We start from the raw sequence: 18,716 nt of genomic DNA, 5'->3' as shown, positions 1-18,716 counted from the left end.
AGACATGAATTACTGCAATTTTGAAACAGACCTGCCAAACCTGTGTAGCTAGGACAGTTAAAGTCAAGTTTTTATTTCATACATATTTGAATCACCATGTTAAAATCAGCTTACCCGCAGTAAAGAGTTTTGCATGAGCCAGTTGTCAAACTTGCCGAATATTATTAGAGCTGGCAGCTGTCTTGAAAAAGCCAATAGAAACTTTTTAAAAATATGTTAATTTTCAAAAGGCTAGTATATCAGTTTGAATGATTGAATTCCATCAGCTTGCAGGGTAAAATATAACATTTATCAAATATAAGTAAGTTATTTTTTATGCCTCCGCCACGAAGTGGTGCCGGAGGCATTATGTTTTCGGGTTGTCCGTCCGTCCGTCCGTCCTTCCGTCCGTCCGTCCGTCCGTCCGTCCGTCCTTCCGTCCGTCCGTCTTTCCGTCCGTCCGTAATGAATTTTGTGGACAAGGTAACTATCAAAAGCTGTTGAGGTATCCTAATGAAACTTGGCATGTATGTGTATTAGGGGGTGAAGTTGTGCCTATCAACTTTTGGGTGCACGTGCTCAAGGTCAAAGGTCAAGGTCAAATACATGAAATTTCACTATTTCCACCATATCTATGCAATGCCTGAAGATATTTTCTTGAAACTTAGTGCATACATGTATTACCCAATTTAGATTCTCTGGTGAAAGTTTGGGTCATGAGGTCAAAGGTCAAAGGTCAAAAGGTCGAGTAAAAGTATAAAAACTTCTTTTTTTTCTCTGTAAATTGGAAAATTGTTCAAGGTATCTTCATGGAACATATACATGTACTGACTGGCAGTGATTATCTAGAGAATGAAGGGTTCATGGGGTCAAAGGTCAGGGGTCAAAGGTCAAGTGCAACACTTCAAAATTTTACTATTTCCCTCATGTTCATGCAATGCCAGCAGGATTGTTTTTTGTTTTTTTTTACACTTGGTGTATGCATGTGTAACCTAATAAAAATTCTCTGGAGAGTTTTTTTTCCTTCCTTTTTTTGCCTCAAAGGTCAAAAGGTAGAAGATCAAGTGAAAGTGCTGAACTAACTTTTCCCTCCATATCTCGGAAGTGGCTCAATTTCTCGTGAAACTTACTGCATATTTATGCATGTTCTACCTGAAAGTGATTATCTTATGAATTTTAGGGTCAAAGGCCAGATGAACATGGTAACAATTTACTATTCAGTACAGAAATTGCACTTTTTCTCCATACCGGTACCATGAAAATTACTCAATGCATAAATGTATGAATGGGTCAAAGTCAAGTTAAAGTCCCTAAATCCCCAAATACATGCTCTCCTATTCATCCAATTAAACCAAGGTCAAGGAAGGTGAACATTCAACACATTTGTGACAAACTTGTCATTTCAATATTTTGCCAGTTTTGTGAAAATGTAATCACACATTGTCCACATGTACTATCTAGACCTATTAGGAGAATCATGCATTATGGCGGAGGCATACCAGTCGCCATAGCGACATTTCTAGTTTTCTTTCTGCCTTTTTTTTCTACTGAAACATATATTTTATCTTATCTAGAAAAACAAAAACAACAAAATGCATCCCAATTATGGTGCAATTTCGCATGAGATCTTAAAAGTAAAACATTTCCGGAGAGTGAAGATAGTGAGCATGTTATGTTTATTTTAAGAGCAAATGCAATTGACATAATACAATTGATCCAGGAGGATTACATCTGTAGAATAAATTTTCTTCTAGAAGAAAATTTTGAAAGAGAATTAGCAGATCAGTGAAACTTTTGAGTATACATGTATTGAGCAAGTACAGTGCACTCCCGCTATAACGAAATGCTTGGGACTGGCAGTTTTCTTTCGTTATAACCGAACAAATACAATATATAACGAAAACAAGGAAGCCGCGCATATATGATATTCTGTTTGATGAATACTCGTCATACACTGGAAAGCTATGTGAACAATAAAACAAATAGTTATTCAATTTGAGATTATAGTATTACAATAATGCAAGTTCAACTCGGAAACTGTGCGTGACACACCAAGCGAACACACAGTAATGTGACGCGTTCGCCCATGCAGAGACGCTATGAATGCTTGTTCCGCTGCGTATTTTCGAAAGCGATCCTCAGTTCGTTATAACCGAGCTTATTTCTTTTGTTTTTCTTTTCCAGTGGTGCTCGAAAAATACTTTGTTATAACGAAAATTTTGCTATAACCGTGTTCGTTATAAGCGAATTTTGTACCATAGACTTTAATGGCGATAATTTCGGGACCTGAAGTTTTACTTCGTTATAACGAAATTTCGTTATAACCGTGTTCGTTGTAATGGGAGTGCACTGTATTATGAAAAAATAATGATATGCAAGCAGAAAGGTTTTTTTTTTTTCTGGAATTAGTAATGTATATTTCCTAGATGTTTTTTTTTCCCTGAAAAGGTGATCCTCTTTAGAGCTTCAAGCTATATAAAGGATGGTATGCTAGTAGAATACCTGCAAATTGGTAGAAATCAACTGTTCACCACTGCTTCAATTAAAAATCATTATACTTTGTGGTTGTTTGTTTGCCCACCAGTTTCTATCGATTCAAGCAGCATGAAGGTCAAAAGACCAAGATTAATTGGATGCCATGAAACATGAACTTTATGAGTTCATGTTTCATGGCATCCAATTAATCTTGATCGTACTAGTTCATGTTTTATGGCATCCAAATAATCTTGGTCTTTTGAACTTCATGCTACTTGCGTGGATACAAACTAGTGGGTAAACAAACAACCACAAAGTATCATGATTTTTAATACAGTGCACTCCCATTATAACAAACATGATTATAACAAAATACATGTAAAAAGTAAATTCATGGAATTCTTCCGTCGAGGTGTTTTCATTGCAACTGATTGACAAATTGCCCTACATCGACGTAAATAAGCACTGAATTGATCAGTGTTTACTACCAAAACACTGATCAATTCAGTGCTTATTTACGTCGAAGTAAGGCAATTTGTCAATCAGTTGCAATGAAAATAAAAAGTCAGTCTGCAATATTATCGGTTCTATTTATTTTTATTGTTTATTTGTTCGGTTATAATGACTTTCGATATAACGAAAGAAAACTGCTGGTCCCCAGGACTTTGTCATAACGGGAGTCCACTGTATTGATGTTCAAACTTTTCTAAAGTTTCCCAGAATTATCCATTTCACTCAAAATTTTACTGTGTGTTGATTTCACATATTTTTTTTTTAATTTTCTGAACTCAAAGTCTTCTGCAGGTGATTGTAGACCAGTACTTGGTATAGCAATGCCCTCATCCTGTGAGGCAGTTAACTGAGTTTCATATATATACAGATGAGGTTCAGTTATCATAATTATGGTTGCTATCATTGTTGTCACTGTTATTATCAACCTTCTATCATTCTCAACATCATTTTGAGCTGTTATTCTAATGTTAGTGCAACATGAATACAACCTATGATAATGCCTACAGAGTTCATCACAATAGCTTCATTATTCATGGCTGTAATGTGATGTTTTACATATTCAAATGTCACTTTATTCTTCTCTGTAACGATGCAGACAGTTTTGCTAATTCAGGGAGGATATGCAACTGAAGACTGTACATGTTCCTGAGGACATTTGTGTCAGACACAGTGTTCAATTATCACTACTGTTGCGGAGCAAGGTGATGTTGATCACATACATATGTCTAGATTTAAAGAAGCAAAGAAACAAACAAAAACAAGAAATCATATATTTTCTATACAGTGATTGGATGGTCATGTTGATTGAAGATGTTTAAATGAATGCCTTTGTAAATAAAATGCAACAAATATACAGAACCGTGGCATTGTCATTTAGTATCATTACTCTATGTCTTCTCTTAGTTGTGAATATCTATTTGTGAGAAGAGTAATGTGCATGTTAACTTAGCTGTGGCATGCATAATGGGCTTCATAGAGTCCACAGTTTGCTTCAATGTACAGTGTGTCTAGAAGTATACACTCAACCAAAAAAGTAAGTTCCCCCTAGCATTTTTGGATATATCTCAAAAAGTATTTTACCGATTTTCATAATTTTTTTTAATAACTTTTTTTTTCCATGCATTTTGACATAAAATGCATTTTTTTTTTCACACCAATAGGGATATCTGGTGGCAATGATACGCCATTCATGTTATGAGTAATAAAATTACTTATCCAATCCCATTTGAATTATGAAAATCGGTGAAATACTTTTTGAGATATATCCAAAAATACAACTTTTTTGGTTGGGTGTATATAATAATTATACATTATTTAAACTGAATATACAAAGTCTATAATTCCTTTTATGACACAAATACACTTGTAGCAGAGAGGGGATTTTTTCTTTAATGAACACATCTAAACAGAAAAGATCAAACACTAAAACAATATGATCAGAAACATTGAAGCCAGAGGTTAGCCCTCTCTTCATGGGATCTGTCACCAATACTGAGATCTTGTTTGAGGTTTTGGGGTGTTTTTTTTTTTCTTGTTTATATGTTTATACATTCTTGGTGCTATTTATGTATATGTTGCAAATAAAGATGCATCATTGATGCACTGTGTTGGTAGCATATACTCTGTAAAAGTGGAAATTTTCGCGGTGTTGAAATTTTCGCGCATTTCGCGCAACCAGAAACTAGCGCGAAAATAAAAGCACGCGAATATTTTTGCTTGCCATATAGTCCTGTGTGTGATGTCTTGATTCCACGGATTTAAAAACACGCGAAACTCTTCTCACCCAGCCTAGCGCGAAAAATTACTCGCACGAAAATATCCACTTTTACAGAACATAGAGGGAATGTAAAAAGATCAAGTGTGAACATTTTGTGTCGATTTGCAGAGGTTTTTTTACTAATCCACAGTCATCTAGAATGGATTATAATTTACATATTCAACCACCTGAAACACATTTTGCTATTTTTTAAATCTGAATTCTAGTAAGTTTTTAGGGCATAGCTTGAAGACTTTGTCACTTCTTTCTCTCTGCATTGTCGAAGCAGACTCGTGAGCTTCATACGGGGCATAGACACTCCAGTATATGTGAAAGTTTGAAACACATCAAAGATATGCCAGAGTAACAAGATAGCGAGACAGATAATTTGGTAATTAATGTAGCACTTGTATTATTTGTCATATTACCCACATCAACACATCAAATAAGTGCGGGAAAAGTAGTTCGAAATAATACAAGGTGGTTAAATTCACATAATTGACAGAGTCAGTGAATATCATACATATTAATTGTACAAAATATTGAGGTACAATACGTAGACTAAAACTGCAAGGGCAAAATGCAGGAGGGATTGAATTGACTGATATAGTGGAGAGAAACAAAAGCAAACATGAAAAAAAGTATAAAACAGGCAGAGTTTGGAGAAGGGGGATTATCTGTGGTGAAAATCCATGTTTTGTTCAGTGCCATCGCAGATACACCATCAACTGATTTCCATTTAAACATTTCCACGTTTAGAATCTTTTGAAAATGCTGATATTATGTCTTACAGTGAGTTGTTTTGCTTCTTGTTTTTCTATTTATTATTTTTCTTATATTGGGGGGGGGGGGGGTTCCTGCCTAAATCCAAAACGGCTTCTTCATACCATAAACAAGGGAATAAATGATAAAGACAGACTATCTACAGAAAATAATTATAGTAACACAAAGTACTGTAACACATATAAAAGAATTAAGCTCTTTACATATTCAAATATGATTATCTTCGACGTTATATTTTTGTTGCCACAGGAAAATGTCCCATCAAAGGCGGAGAAAAAATCAGAAAAGAAAAACAATTAACAGCCTGATTAATTCTACAAACTGCGAATCCAGCATTATATTGAGTGAACGCGTGTAAGCGACATAAACATTAATGTAGACGGATTTTCCACTACGTAAAGTCAGGCTATCAACTGGATTGTCAAACCCGAAGTATAAAATTTTTAGCCTCGTGAAAGCACCTTACCAAATATTGATTACATTTCGATGGCGACATCCTCTTTGTGTATAATTGTTATCATCTCGTTGGTTGCATGTCTACTTCTGGGAACGGCGCACAACGAAACCCGCGAGTATCGCACACACCGTGAAGAACATGGATGGCGTCGTCATACCCACGCTGTCGGTAGTAAACGGCGCACTTGTGGCTGTCGGCGGGGGGACCGTCACTGCATTCGAGATTATGAACACATTACAGTGTGACGTCATTATACTTCTAGCATACTTGTAATCCGTCACCACTAAACGGTCGTTTTATGTAATTTTGCCACGATCTCAAAACGTACTGTAAAGATTGTAAATTGTGAAGCAGATGGATATGAGATCGTAGTTATTTCATTATCCAGTTCAGTCAGCTATATAAGTACGACCACGTATAGGTACTAGGCGAGCTTGCCTAGAAGTTCTTACCTCCTTGTTCGATCATGGAGCTATACAATCATAACAAAATTGAACACCGCAATTTAACTCGCGGCTGCTAGGCATCGTTTAGCAGATGAGATGACGTTATAACGAACGAAATTATTTTACACCCCTTGAACAAAGGTTGATACCAAATTTTATGATTGGGCGATGGATTATGAACTATGGGCAGTCCCAGGGGACTACAGTATTGGGATTTTCATATTTCGCATAAACGAACAAAATTAGCCGTCGATCACCTCAAGAAGATAAAGGGTGTCTATAGAACAACTATCTCGGATTTGGGGGACTGAATGATCAAAAATCTCGGTCTCATAATATTTATGAGCCAGATGTATCTGGCCTTGCTATTCTGCGGTCAAGACAGTCTATCTATACGCAATAATTTTTGCACACGCCTAATCTGCCGAGTCGACACTATAACATTTAATCATTTTTTTTTATTATTATACATAGCATAATTATACTAGTAGTGTAACTGGTTTACCACCTGTCGTACAACGCGTCTTTGGCGTCCACCATAAAGAAAATTATAATCTTTTTAAAGTCGGCGGGGATGGAGGATGCAAGATTATTAACCGTCTCATCACACATTTTTGGCGCAGAGTGGATTCCGCAATCGCCGCCAAGGAACGCGAGCGCGTTAAAAAAGATAGAAGATAATAACGATGATCACAACATGGAGTTTGCATGCGTCGAATTATAAATGGGTCGCAATGTAAACACACAGTGCTGTGATAGAGCACTGATTAAAAGACTGATGACTCTGACTCACCTGCCGAGATTTGCCTCAAGCTCCTGAAAGTATCCGCCCAGGGGGACGCGCTGCGGAAGAAGACCGGGATGTTACCCATCGGGGCAGGAACCGTCACGGTCTCCCCTCCTACTGACGTGATGGTTTCATCCCAGAGGAACACCCAGTTTTCCGGCGGAAGATACACTTCCCAGCTTTCTATGCCCTGCTCGTAGACAGGCGCAACCAGCAGATCGTTACCGAACATGTACTGATACTGGATATCGTAGGATGTCTCGTCCTTCTCGAAGTGCAGGAAGAGCGGTCTCTGGACGGGTATGCCGCGCTCGTGGTTCTCCCAAATCGTGGCGTTCACGTAGTCGTTGAGGGCGACGTAGATTTCAGTGTGTCGCGCGAACTCGTACATCGTGTGCGAGCTGGAATAGAACTGCCAGTTTTCGTCAGGCCGGTTGCCCTCGTGGGTCCGCATCATGGTGGTGAAGGCGGCCATCTCGGCGTAGCGGAGGAAGAGCTCCTCCGTCCTGGTGACGTCGAAGAGCGATGTGTAGCCGCCGATGTCGAAGTGGTTCATCCCGTAGCCGGATATGCCCAGCGAAAGGGCGCCCGGGATGACGGAAGCGATGCCGTCAGCTAGACCGTAATCCACAAACTGGTCACCAGCCCAGGTCATGACGCTGAACTCCTGCGATCCGGTGTAACCAGCACGCATCCAGAACAGGATCTCTCCCAGCTGGCCCGCCTCCTCCACCCCTTCCCGGTTCACCTGAGCCCAAATCGCCGGCCACTTGTTGTGGATGTCTGTCCCTTCCGCTCCGCTGTGGAACACCGCGTCGATGGGGAGATACTCCCCGAAGTCTGCCATCCAACCCCCTATCCCCAGATCCAACATGTTCTGCTTGATTATCCTGTCCTTGTACCACTGCGCGGCATCAGGGTTGGTGAAATCCACTATCCCGCAAAAGAACTCTCCATAATCGACAATGTAAGGGTCTCCACTCGTGTTTTTGATTAGATAATCCTCCCTCGCCGCTTCTTGATACAGGCTCCCTTCCCTGTTGAGATTGGGGTTGGCGTAGACGAGAATCCGAATACCGCGCTTCTTCAGATCGACAATGACCTGATCCAGATTAGGGTACTGTTCAGGATCCCACTCCCAGTTCCAGAAGAGGCGTCTACCAAAGGATGTTGTGATGCGCCCCGCCCAGTCTTGAATCCAAATGCCACTCACTCTTATCCCATGAGCCTGTATGAGATGACGAAAAGTCGAACAAAGTAAGATGAATAATTCATAAGTTACGCTCGGTGTATGCTAATCATCTCGTCACCTTTCGAAAATGCTATAGGCAGCACTCCTCAAGGTTTAGGACCTGATAACCTAAAAAGATGCATCAACTAACTAGCATTGGATATAACACGAGGCTTATGTATATATTATCCATGTCAGGTTGATGCATTGTGTAGCAACTGCGTCTAAAAACAGATCACCAAATTATCGAAGACATTAAATCTAGCGAGTTATCTTTCTATACTGTTACTGAATATTGTAGAAGTCGAACTATTAAGAGAACGAAAAAAAAATGTTGGAGTGATTCCTTTCGTAGGATACTAAGAAGCATCATAATAGGGAAAAAGCAAACAGGAGCCATTGTCTACCCCTTCACTTTGTTTCTATTACAAATTTGCCCGATCATCACACCATTACAATATACGTAACCGAAATATTGCTTGCAGATGCGGAAATTACGTCAGCAGATCAATAGGGCAACCCGGTGTATTACGTGATAATCAAATGTTCCATAGTTTACCGCCAAACAAAAATATACCTCACCTCTGCAAGGGCCAGATATTCCAGCATCAAGTCTGTGCCCCCTTGCACCCCGATGATGGTCCCGTTGTACACCCACTCCGGCGGCATCGGCTGTCTGCCCAGGTAAGCCGTCATCTGCTCCACCAGTTCCACATAGGTCGCCCCCGTGAAAAAGTAGACTCGACCAGGGGAATCCCCCCACAGTTGAATCTCGTGGTACGCGCTAGATCGGAAGTCAAACTCGGAGTACGCGTTCGTCGTGAAGTGCGCGTAGTACTTGCGACTGGAGAGGAAAGTGGGCTGCGCCCAGTAGGTGGTGTAATAGTCGCCTCCTCCCCCGTCGCGCTGGTCGGCTAGGAAGGTGATCTCGTAGTTTTTGTCGCGGCCGACACCCTACAGTTCAAAAACACATCACATTCTCTAAATAAGAAAGCATTCCCCTTCCGCGAACTTATCTAAGCGCATGTTTAAGTACAGCTTCAACATATAACTTGATATTGTAATTACTTTGCAGAAACGAAAACTTGCAGATTCTTAGTCTTAGTCACTTGACAGATTGACATGCATACCAACGTCATGTAGAAATAATGTCAATATACATTGATTCTTAAAAAAATGTAAATAATTGATTTTGATGATTGCTTGTTGTTCTGTTATCAATCACACTTCAGGAAGCTGTTACTGAGGGGTACGAACGAAACGGTGTAGGTGTAGGCAAACCTAGCAAAATTCATATTATCAGTTGAATTCCTTCTTTCGCTGTTTCAATTTCAGTTTGTGTTCCTGTCGAGAACAGCGTCTGATTGGAGTCATGATAATGACGAGTAAAGTAGATAATTATTGAATAGTAAGAAATAAATGAATGTATAAATAATGAATAAATAGGTACAGATAAATAAGTAAATGACTAAAATCAAATTAATGAGTAAATAAATGCATAAATGACTGAATTAATGAATAAACATAAATAAATGAAGAAAATAATAGACAAACAAAGAGAGAAAAGGACTGGTTCCGGTTACCTGTTCTTGGATCCATATTGGGAATGTCCTCCCGCGCATGTTGAAGTATGAGAACTGTTCGCCACCGCCGTAGACACGCTCGTCGGCCTCGGCGACGAGGCGCAGCCAGATTCGATTGATGCCGTCGTCGACCGAGCTGAACTCCCCATAGTAATTACCGTCGACATCACTCACCAGTTCGAAGACAACCTGAGCAGATCAGTCATTGCGCATTAAAGGGGAATAGAGGACTTGGTTTCATAATTCCTTCTGATTAACATCAATCTAGACTTGTATATGGGCTTGCGGTTCATCATTAGGCAGCATATGCTCCCAACATACGCCTTCAGTTCATGTTTGGCTTTGAGTTGTTGTTTGTATAATTTAGAATCCATTAGTTACCCGGAAAGCAGTTAAACCTATAAAGAAGGCGCAACTATAAAATGTACATTGTATAGAGAAACATCTTGCGCATTTCTTTTGTTGTGTGTAAGTTTCTATTTCACTATTTAAATTCGTGCTTTAGTTCGTAATATTCTCTTGGAATTTCGATTCAAGGACTCTTCCTATACGTGCAGTCACAGGCGCACTGCTCCTTTTCGGTTGTATATCGCGTTTTATTTTGTTCTTCAATTCGTGTTTGACTTATTATACATGTATAGATATTAATGGTTAAGTATGTGTGTGTATTTATAATGCGAGAGAAAAAGAGATAGATAGACATCTGGTGTTATATATAAATTAGAAGTCAGGTGAATCGTTTCATGATTGTGTTTTCTTGGATTCATTCTGATATCGCTTCAGCATGAAAGCGTTTCACTAATGTTAGAAACAGAGGTTCAATTGTTTGCTAATTAGTCTATCGGAGTATCAAACTTAAAGGTAGGGAATCCCATTTGCATGCCTCAAATGAAGAGTTGTATAAATACAGTGGTATGTTGAAGAGAGTATCATTTTAGAAACTCCCATAAAGTATTGAAAGTGGAAGGTAACATTTAGTACATTTTTATTGACCGTTAGATTTGGAATTGAATTTTTTTCGGGGCTCACCGTAAATTCCAGTACATTACTAGGCTACCTTTGCAGACCCATGCACTGCATGTGTGTCCATCATGTGTATTTTGTGAAGAAAGTTCATCAAAACTTACAAACATTTCTATATACATTCTTGCCACACACTCTATATGTTATTACATCAGCTCTTATACTTTTAGATTTGTGTTTATAGATAAAAAATACAGAAGACTGCAACACAGAGGCTTAAGTGTGGCTGACACATCCACAGAACTACTGAGTAGTTGAGTTTTGTGCATTATTCAAATTGTAGATAACTGTTGACTTCCAAATTTCTCAGCAGTGGCCTAAACAAGTCCCCTGAGGTTCATATTCAATGTTTTGCTGCATTTTGGGAGGTCTGTAAAAGGTATCCCCTACCTTTAATAAAGTGTGCTCTGGGTCCCGTTTCATTAAACTTGTTATCAGTAACAACTGCCACATTTCTTTGACAAATTTGCTCTCAGCCAATCAGATGCAAAGATTTCAGTAGCTTATACTAAAGGCTATCGTAACTTGTTATTGAAAACAAGTTTTATGAAACGAGGCCCCGATCTGCAATCTCATATCGCTGAAATAAAGATAACGGAATGTTAGTATCAAATTATCAATTCATCAAAAAAGTATAACATATATGGTAATACAATATCTGCACATACCCGCGTATGTAAGTATTATTACATTAATGCCTCATATAGGCTGCAACATCAATGAGTATAATAGGTAGGGCCCCTACTGCACGCTGATGTCCTTGAATCAATAACCCAGCAAATTGTGATGAAGGCGCGTGTCCTCTCCATTTAACCCTCTGCATGCTTATTTCCTGTCCACAAGTTTGTGTGTGAAACGCGTGCATGACTCATTGGCATGGAAAGGGTTGATATATACTCGGCAGCAAATTATACGTCTATATACAATGTACATTGCTTACGTGCATTGAGGTCAATGTGAGAAACACACATGACATTGTACCATAATACAATTTCTTTGATGCAGGTGCACTTTTGCAAAATGTTCTCACAATAACTGTATATATAAGCCTACATTAGTTTTGATTGTGCTTTCATCCTCTCTGTCATTGCACCTATAAATGCGGTACACTTGAGCATAATATAGCGTCATCAAGTTTGGGTCGGAAATTGTCACTAGATGTTGGTGCGTGTTTCGGACCATAAACTGACGACTTAGGGGAAAATAAGGGACGGAAAAGGTGACTGGGACTTTGAGAGGCGTGAGTAAATACACTTTAGGGCTTCAACGCTGATATCTCGATAATAGCCCAATTCTATCATAATTTTGCTGAGCCGGGGCAATTTAGGGCCGTAAACATACCAGTAACCTACCTTTGTCAGAATGAGGAGGGAAGCTACAGACAAAATATGGATGACAACATTGCAGTATATGTTTGCCGTTACGCGTCGCTATATATCTACGTAGTTATTCGGTGAGATCTTTATCAAAATGAATGGTTTCAGTGAGAGCAGCCTATATACTTTTATACAATCTCTGTCGGTGTATTCGTGAAGAAAAAAACCACTGCTGAAAATCTTGTATGGTGTCATTGATGTCCTTTCGTGCCATCTGTTTCTGTCAGTTTGTGTCATTTGATATCAACTATGCGTAATATATATTTTTTTTCTTGTGAACAGATCAATTTACTTTCTCATGTATCTTTGAGACAAACCAAACCAGATAAAGGAAGCATTCGGCAGCTAACATATAGAGAAAACTGATATGAAACGAATTTACATGTTAAACTAAAACTTCTCAGGACCACTGCCGAAAAGCATTTAACATTTTCTAGCTGTGAAGACCGGTATAGTCTTCGATTGGTATTGACAGTATAACGGTTAAGAAAACACACAAGATAATTTCAGAAATTACGTTCATTCACTGGATTTTTACTTAGGTGAAAAGTACAAAAAGAACATTTGTACAAAAACTAAAACAATCACGCACACACACACGTATAATATATCATTTATGCACACACATAGATGGTGATGATGATGATGATTACAAATATATATATATATATATATATATATATATATATATATATATATATTATATCCTTTATCTTTATATTCATTGAGGTATATTGAGCTATGATACCCGTTTGCCCACACATCTTCGGATGACAGAATTGATCATGAATTGATTTCATTGATATAACGTAAATTTATGACGCATACATAAACAGAGGCATATAGAATTATCATGTAATTTCAAAAAAGGAAAATGAAAAAAAAAAGTATATACAGTAGCGATATCCCTTTGGATATTTTAGTTTTTAATGCAAGATAAGTTCCTCATTCGCGATTGCATTTTCTCATATTTCTCGCGGAAGTGCAACGAATTACGTATATTTATAGCTAGTTTCAAATGATTCATTCTTCTAAAAGCCATACATGTTCTTATGAATAGTAAGGCCGACTTGACTACTAGTAATTCAATAATTATTCACTCGCCAAAGGAAGAGAGAAAAGTCGATATTTGGCTAAAAACAAACAAAACAAACAAAACAAAAGATTAGGCTTAGATTGACAAAATAAATCGAAGTGCTAGTTTCATTTACTAACCTGTAAAAGTCCTTGTCTGTCAAAAGTAACTCGGACTCTATCAGCAGTCGGCCTATCGACCGCGAAATCGAGAAGGGCGACGCGCTCCTGCACGAAGTCCGTCACGTCGTAGTTGCCGAATTGGCCTTCGTACGTCGGCGCACCCGACCCGGCGAAAATACACGGGGAAGACGACGAGTGCTCCATCAACAGAACGCCGTTGAGCGACACCGAAACGTGGGTGGCATTATCAGTGACATCGAACGCTAAGGACATAGAAAATGTCCAAGCCACCAGGGCGATCACCAATCTCGCCTTTGACGCCATGTCCGACGCTTCCGACTTTTCTCTCTCCTATTGGCAAAGCTGTCGCGTTATATTGGTGACATGAAATGCCGCGTGGAGAGTCATTTCCAACTGAACTGAATATACTTCGCCTCTCGGATCTGCGCAGGGCTAGTCCGTTCCGACGAACTGCAAGACCTTTTAAAATGTTATTGGAAGCTTATCTGCATTGTCTATATAGGATCGAATGGCAGAGGTGTAATCCTTGGTCATGAGATCAAGGCGGCGCCGCAGAGATGGGGAGGGTCGTAAACGTGTAAATAAACATTACGACGAGGACAGAGGGCCGTTACAGACCATGTTGTCAATCTTCACTTCCTATGTTATTCTCACTACATGATTGGACGACACTGTACAGAGAGCACAACGTTAGAGCACAATGTTAGAGTATAGAATAAATTGTTATATGTGTTGAAAAAAAATAATTTCGCTTGATCACTTTGTCACTGTGATCATATTCAATATGTTTATGCTGATGAACCGCGAATAAAAAAGTTGACTGCAATGCAATGACATCAAAAAGGAAAATCGAAATTTGAATAATCATCCCCTGCGACCCACACTTTAAAGATATAAAGAACTATTCAATTACAGAGTTTTTGTTCATCTCCCCATTTTTGAATTTGTATCAAACATGATTGATAAAATAATGTCATATTTTATGATTAGCTACAGTATATAGACTTGACGCTTACCATGAAAAAAGAGGTTTAAATTCCCAAAATGAGACCTGCTTTCCTGAATTTACAGTCATGCAAAGCAGTATCACTTCTGAATAAATTCAACTAGACATAATACATGTACAATGTATTTTCTCTTTAATTCACAATTGCGATATAAAGCGACTTTGAAATGTGCGATGCCTAAATAATCTGGCTTCCAGACCATCTGCGCGTACTAATTTACTTCCAAGAATATCAACGCCCTCTATCAACGAAAGAAATACATATATCAGGTTGAGCTGGATCACAGAACTTGTTCTGTGAGCTGGATGGTCTGCTTTTCGGCAAAGCAAGACGGCGGCTCTGTCGCGGGCGGCGACTTCGTCGCCGAAGAGGGCGCATTTTGTGGGAGTGATTTAAATAGGCAAAGGGGCTGGAAATCAACTATGCCAAAAGGGTTGAGCTATCGATGTTCAATCAAGTGGGCATTGTAGTGCAGTTGAAAATTTGTCTGAAAAAAAATTTGGCAAAAAATTTTCCTAGGAAAACAATAAAAATTTGATCAAAATCAGTTGAAAAATAAGGAAATTATGACATATGCTGTATTGAAGTTTTGCTAAGTTTTCAGTACACAGTTCTTATACAGTCAATGTGAATATGCAAATAAGGAAGTGATGATGTCATCCCTTCCCAACTTGCCATATACTAATATGCTAAACATATGAAATTTCCAATCATTCATTAAAATGCAATTATGGCAGTCTCAAATCCTGTTAATATAATATCTTACTGATCATTATTCTGATGTTATTCAAGCAGGAATAACATCACGTTTTACACTTTGACAGAGCTACCAAGTCTCACGCATTCTGCGTGAGACTCAAGCATTTAGGGGCCATCTCACGATCTCACGCATGACACCCATTTTTCTCACGCACCGGGCGAAGTCTGCAACTTGGGCCTATAATAATGAGCATAGCTCAAAAGATTAAAGTGATAGTTGCAATTGAAGGTATGTTTCCCTTTTGTCTTTCAAAATAAGTAAAAAATAGTCACTTAAGTATGCACCTGATCGCACCATTAAGAGCTAAAAATTAAAAAAGCTCCCTACCGTGGGAGGCCACAGGGGGGAAAAACCCCTCCCACACCCTCGCTCGCATGCACATTCGCATGCCGAGATGCCGAGTCATGAAAATCTCACTCATAAAATTTTTTTGAACTTGGCATCCCTGCTTTGATAACAGAAACATTGTATTTTTGTCATTATTTGTACACCTATCAATAGGAAATTGTGAGGTGTTGGTATGACATCATCAGCTCTCACATTTGCACATTCATATCAATAATCATACAACTAACTGCATTTTCAAACTCCTCGACGGCATTTCATTACTTTGTGGCATGTCTGGCTGGAACACATAGAAAGCATGACAGGTTGGAATAGGCCTGAAGTTCCACCTCTTATTGCCGCCACTAGTTACATTAAAGATGGTAGGACAAACTTATGTCCAACCTCTCTCATCTTCAAAACAAACACAATCACTGCACAATCTAGCTTCGTATCATGTGTTACCACTAACACCATATTTATTCCCTTTTGTAATGCACATTATTACACATCTTTTCCTAGAAAACATGTACAATAGGTCTACAGTTCCAAGAACATTTCCCATCACATACACCACAACAACAAAAAAAATGCATCAGTTGAAGTATTCAACATATGTAATTTCATCAAATGAAAGTACAAGTATATAGACAATATAATTATACCAAACTTAAGACTAAAGACATTCGCCGTATCTTATGTCTTGCAGATGATCTGCAGTGTCCTTGACGTGCCACAAGAGTGCGTCTACATACAGTAAATCTCACACAAGTCAACACAAAAGGAGCCGAAGAAAATCTACCGACATACCCAAATGTTGACTTGAGTATAGGCGGAGGTCACAAAGTAACTGACAAATGTAACAAAAATTTCAGGATTTTTTCATTGTGTCAAATTATGCATTTTGTCAGCTTATGTAATGTTAGCCTGCACATGATTTACAGTAATTCAGAAACCCATAAGAGCCCATCTCCGTGTGACAAAGTTAGCATTTGTTAATTTTTTTCTTTTGTCTGTTATCTCTGACTACACTTTTCCCATACCCACTGAATAATCTAAAACATGAAAAATAAATGCAATTTGAATACACACACATAATACTGTATATAATTCAAACATCCCAGCTTGCACCTTTTTATCCTCTTAGGCCCTGGAAACTCAAGTATGTTTAAGCCATGATCACGCTTAAAGGGATCGTATAGTTTTGGTTGAGACCTAATTTCAGGTTTCTCACATTTTTTGGTGGGATAATGAGAAACCTCTTATAAAATATGAAAGAGCATGTAATTCTATGAGGAATTCAACGTTTATTTGATGAAAATTGGTTTTGAAATGGCTGAGATATCAAAAAAAGAGCAATTCTAATAAAGTGTGCCGCGACCCACACTTTATTACGATCGCTTTGTTTTACTTTGTTTTAGGATGTTTCAGTCATTCCAAACCCGATTTTCATTAAACAAACTTTGAATTCCTCTTAAAATGGTATGCTCCGTACTATATCATAAGTGTTTTCTTGGTATCTCGCAAAAAGTTAAAAGCCCAATTCTCATCTCCACCAATACTGTAACATCCCTTTAAAAGCAATATCCAAAGAAATTAAATTTCACAAACTTCATTCACATTGCAATTTTCTTACAAAATCAGCATTCATAATGCCAGTAACAAATTGATAATTACACAAATGTTCTTTTATGAGAAAAAAAAATTAAAAAAGACTGCATAGCTTTGCATTAGTTCTCACCGTCTTCATTTGCAAAAATACATGTATACAATTATTACAACTTTTTGAATGGCACACACCCTGTTAGAAATTAAAATCACTTTTATAAAATCCTGTGTTGTTCCTAGTGTAAACACACTGGTAATATGAAAAGAAATCCTACATATACACTTTTCCTGTGAAATGGATTCGCTTATCAAATGCACAAGAAATACAAGCACAGTGAGCAAAGTCAGCACCCAAGGAAATGTCACTTGCACTGTGAATGATGTCATTTCAGTTCCAACAGAAAAACATGGAGACATTCAAGCCACTGCAGTACAATGTATGATACATGACTACTGTAAAAGTGGAAATTTTCATGGTGTTGAAATTTTCGCGCATTTCGCGCAACCAGAAACTAGCGCGAAAATAAAAGCACACAAATATTTTTGCTTGCCATATGTTCCCGTGCGTGATGTCTTGATTCTGCGGAATTAAAAACACGCGAAGCTCTTCTTACCCGGCCAAGCGCGAAAAATTAGTCACGCAAAAATATCCACTTTTACAGTAATTAATTTCCTTTCCCTTAAAAAATAAACATAAATTACTCTAACATGCCATGATTAAAATCACTTTTTTGTTTAAATGTTAACTCCTAAATCAGTCATTTTCATATCCATGGAATCATAATGACACCTAACCTTGAATATTTCTCAAGGGAGCTCATATGAGTAAAAGCTATATGGGCACTAAAATCAGTTGAAACATATTTAAAGAAACTGTTATTCATCTGTTCAATTCTCATCTGTGTTTGACTGGACATTGCACTTCAGCACCTCATAGCAATACAACTTTACATGTAGAGAGCTATGAAGAATTCAAGGTCTAAAAAAAATGCTAATCTCAAATAAAGTTACTACACGATGTCTGACATAATTAATTTGAGATTGCACGACGTAACAAGGTCTTGGCTAAGGAATCTGAGCAAGTCAACTCAATAAATCAATTTGCTGACTAGTTCACTGGACATGCTGATACTCAAGTACAGGTGTGCTACAGTGTAGTTTGAAAATGTTCATATCTATGTCAGCATAAGGCCAGAGTACTGACTGATATATGCACAGGTGGGACTACCCTGAAGAAATCCCAAGATCTGCACAAGTCATGACTCATTCTCCATGCCTCGTATTTCATTCTGTCTTCTCAGCTCAACACTGTTATAGCAACTAAATGTAAATGATGCTATTTTGATGATAAATTAATGCTTTCAATGTCATATTTTGCAGCAAAATAACT

General features: G+C 38.2%; 1 protein-coding gene across 1 annotated transcript; it reads right to left on the bottom strand.

Annotated features, from left to right (window-relative positions):
• Positions 1-6,043: 6,043 nt before the first annotated feature.
• LOC139710642 (sulfoquinovosidase-like) lies at positions 6,044-13,930 on the bottom strand. Its single transcript, XM_071622562.1, has 5 exons — positions 13,625-13,930; positions 10,011-10,199; positions 9,010-9,381; positions 7,203-8,424; positions 6,044-6,174 (listed from the first exon to the last, which is right to left on the bottom strand). The coding sequence occupies exons 1-5, from the start codon at positions 13,928-13,930 to the stop codon at positions 6,044-6,046; spliced, it is 2,220 nt and encodes a 739-aa protein (XP_071478663.1).
• Positions 13,931-18,716: the final 4,786 nt, after the last annotated feature.

This window comes from Diadema antillarum, unplaced genomic scaffold, assembly GCF_040938485.1.
Source record: "Diadema antillarum isolate AM-2024a unplaced genomic scaffold, OU_Dant_1.0 seq00001551_RagTag, whole genome shotgun sequence".
NCBI classification, from domain to species: Eukaryota; Metazoa; Echinodermata; class Echinoidea; order Diadematoida; family Diadematidae; genus Diadema; species Diadema antillarum.
Note: the sequence above shows the minus strand (reverse complement) of the source record. Positions and strands in the feature narration are given on the sequence as shown.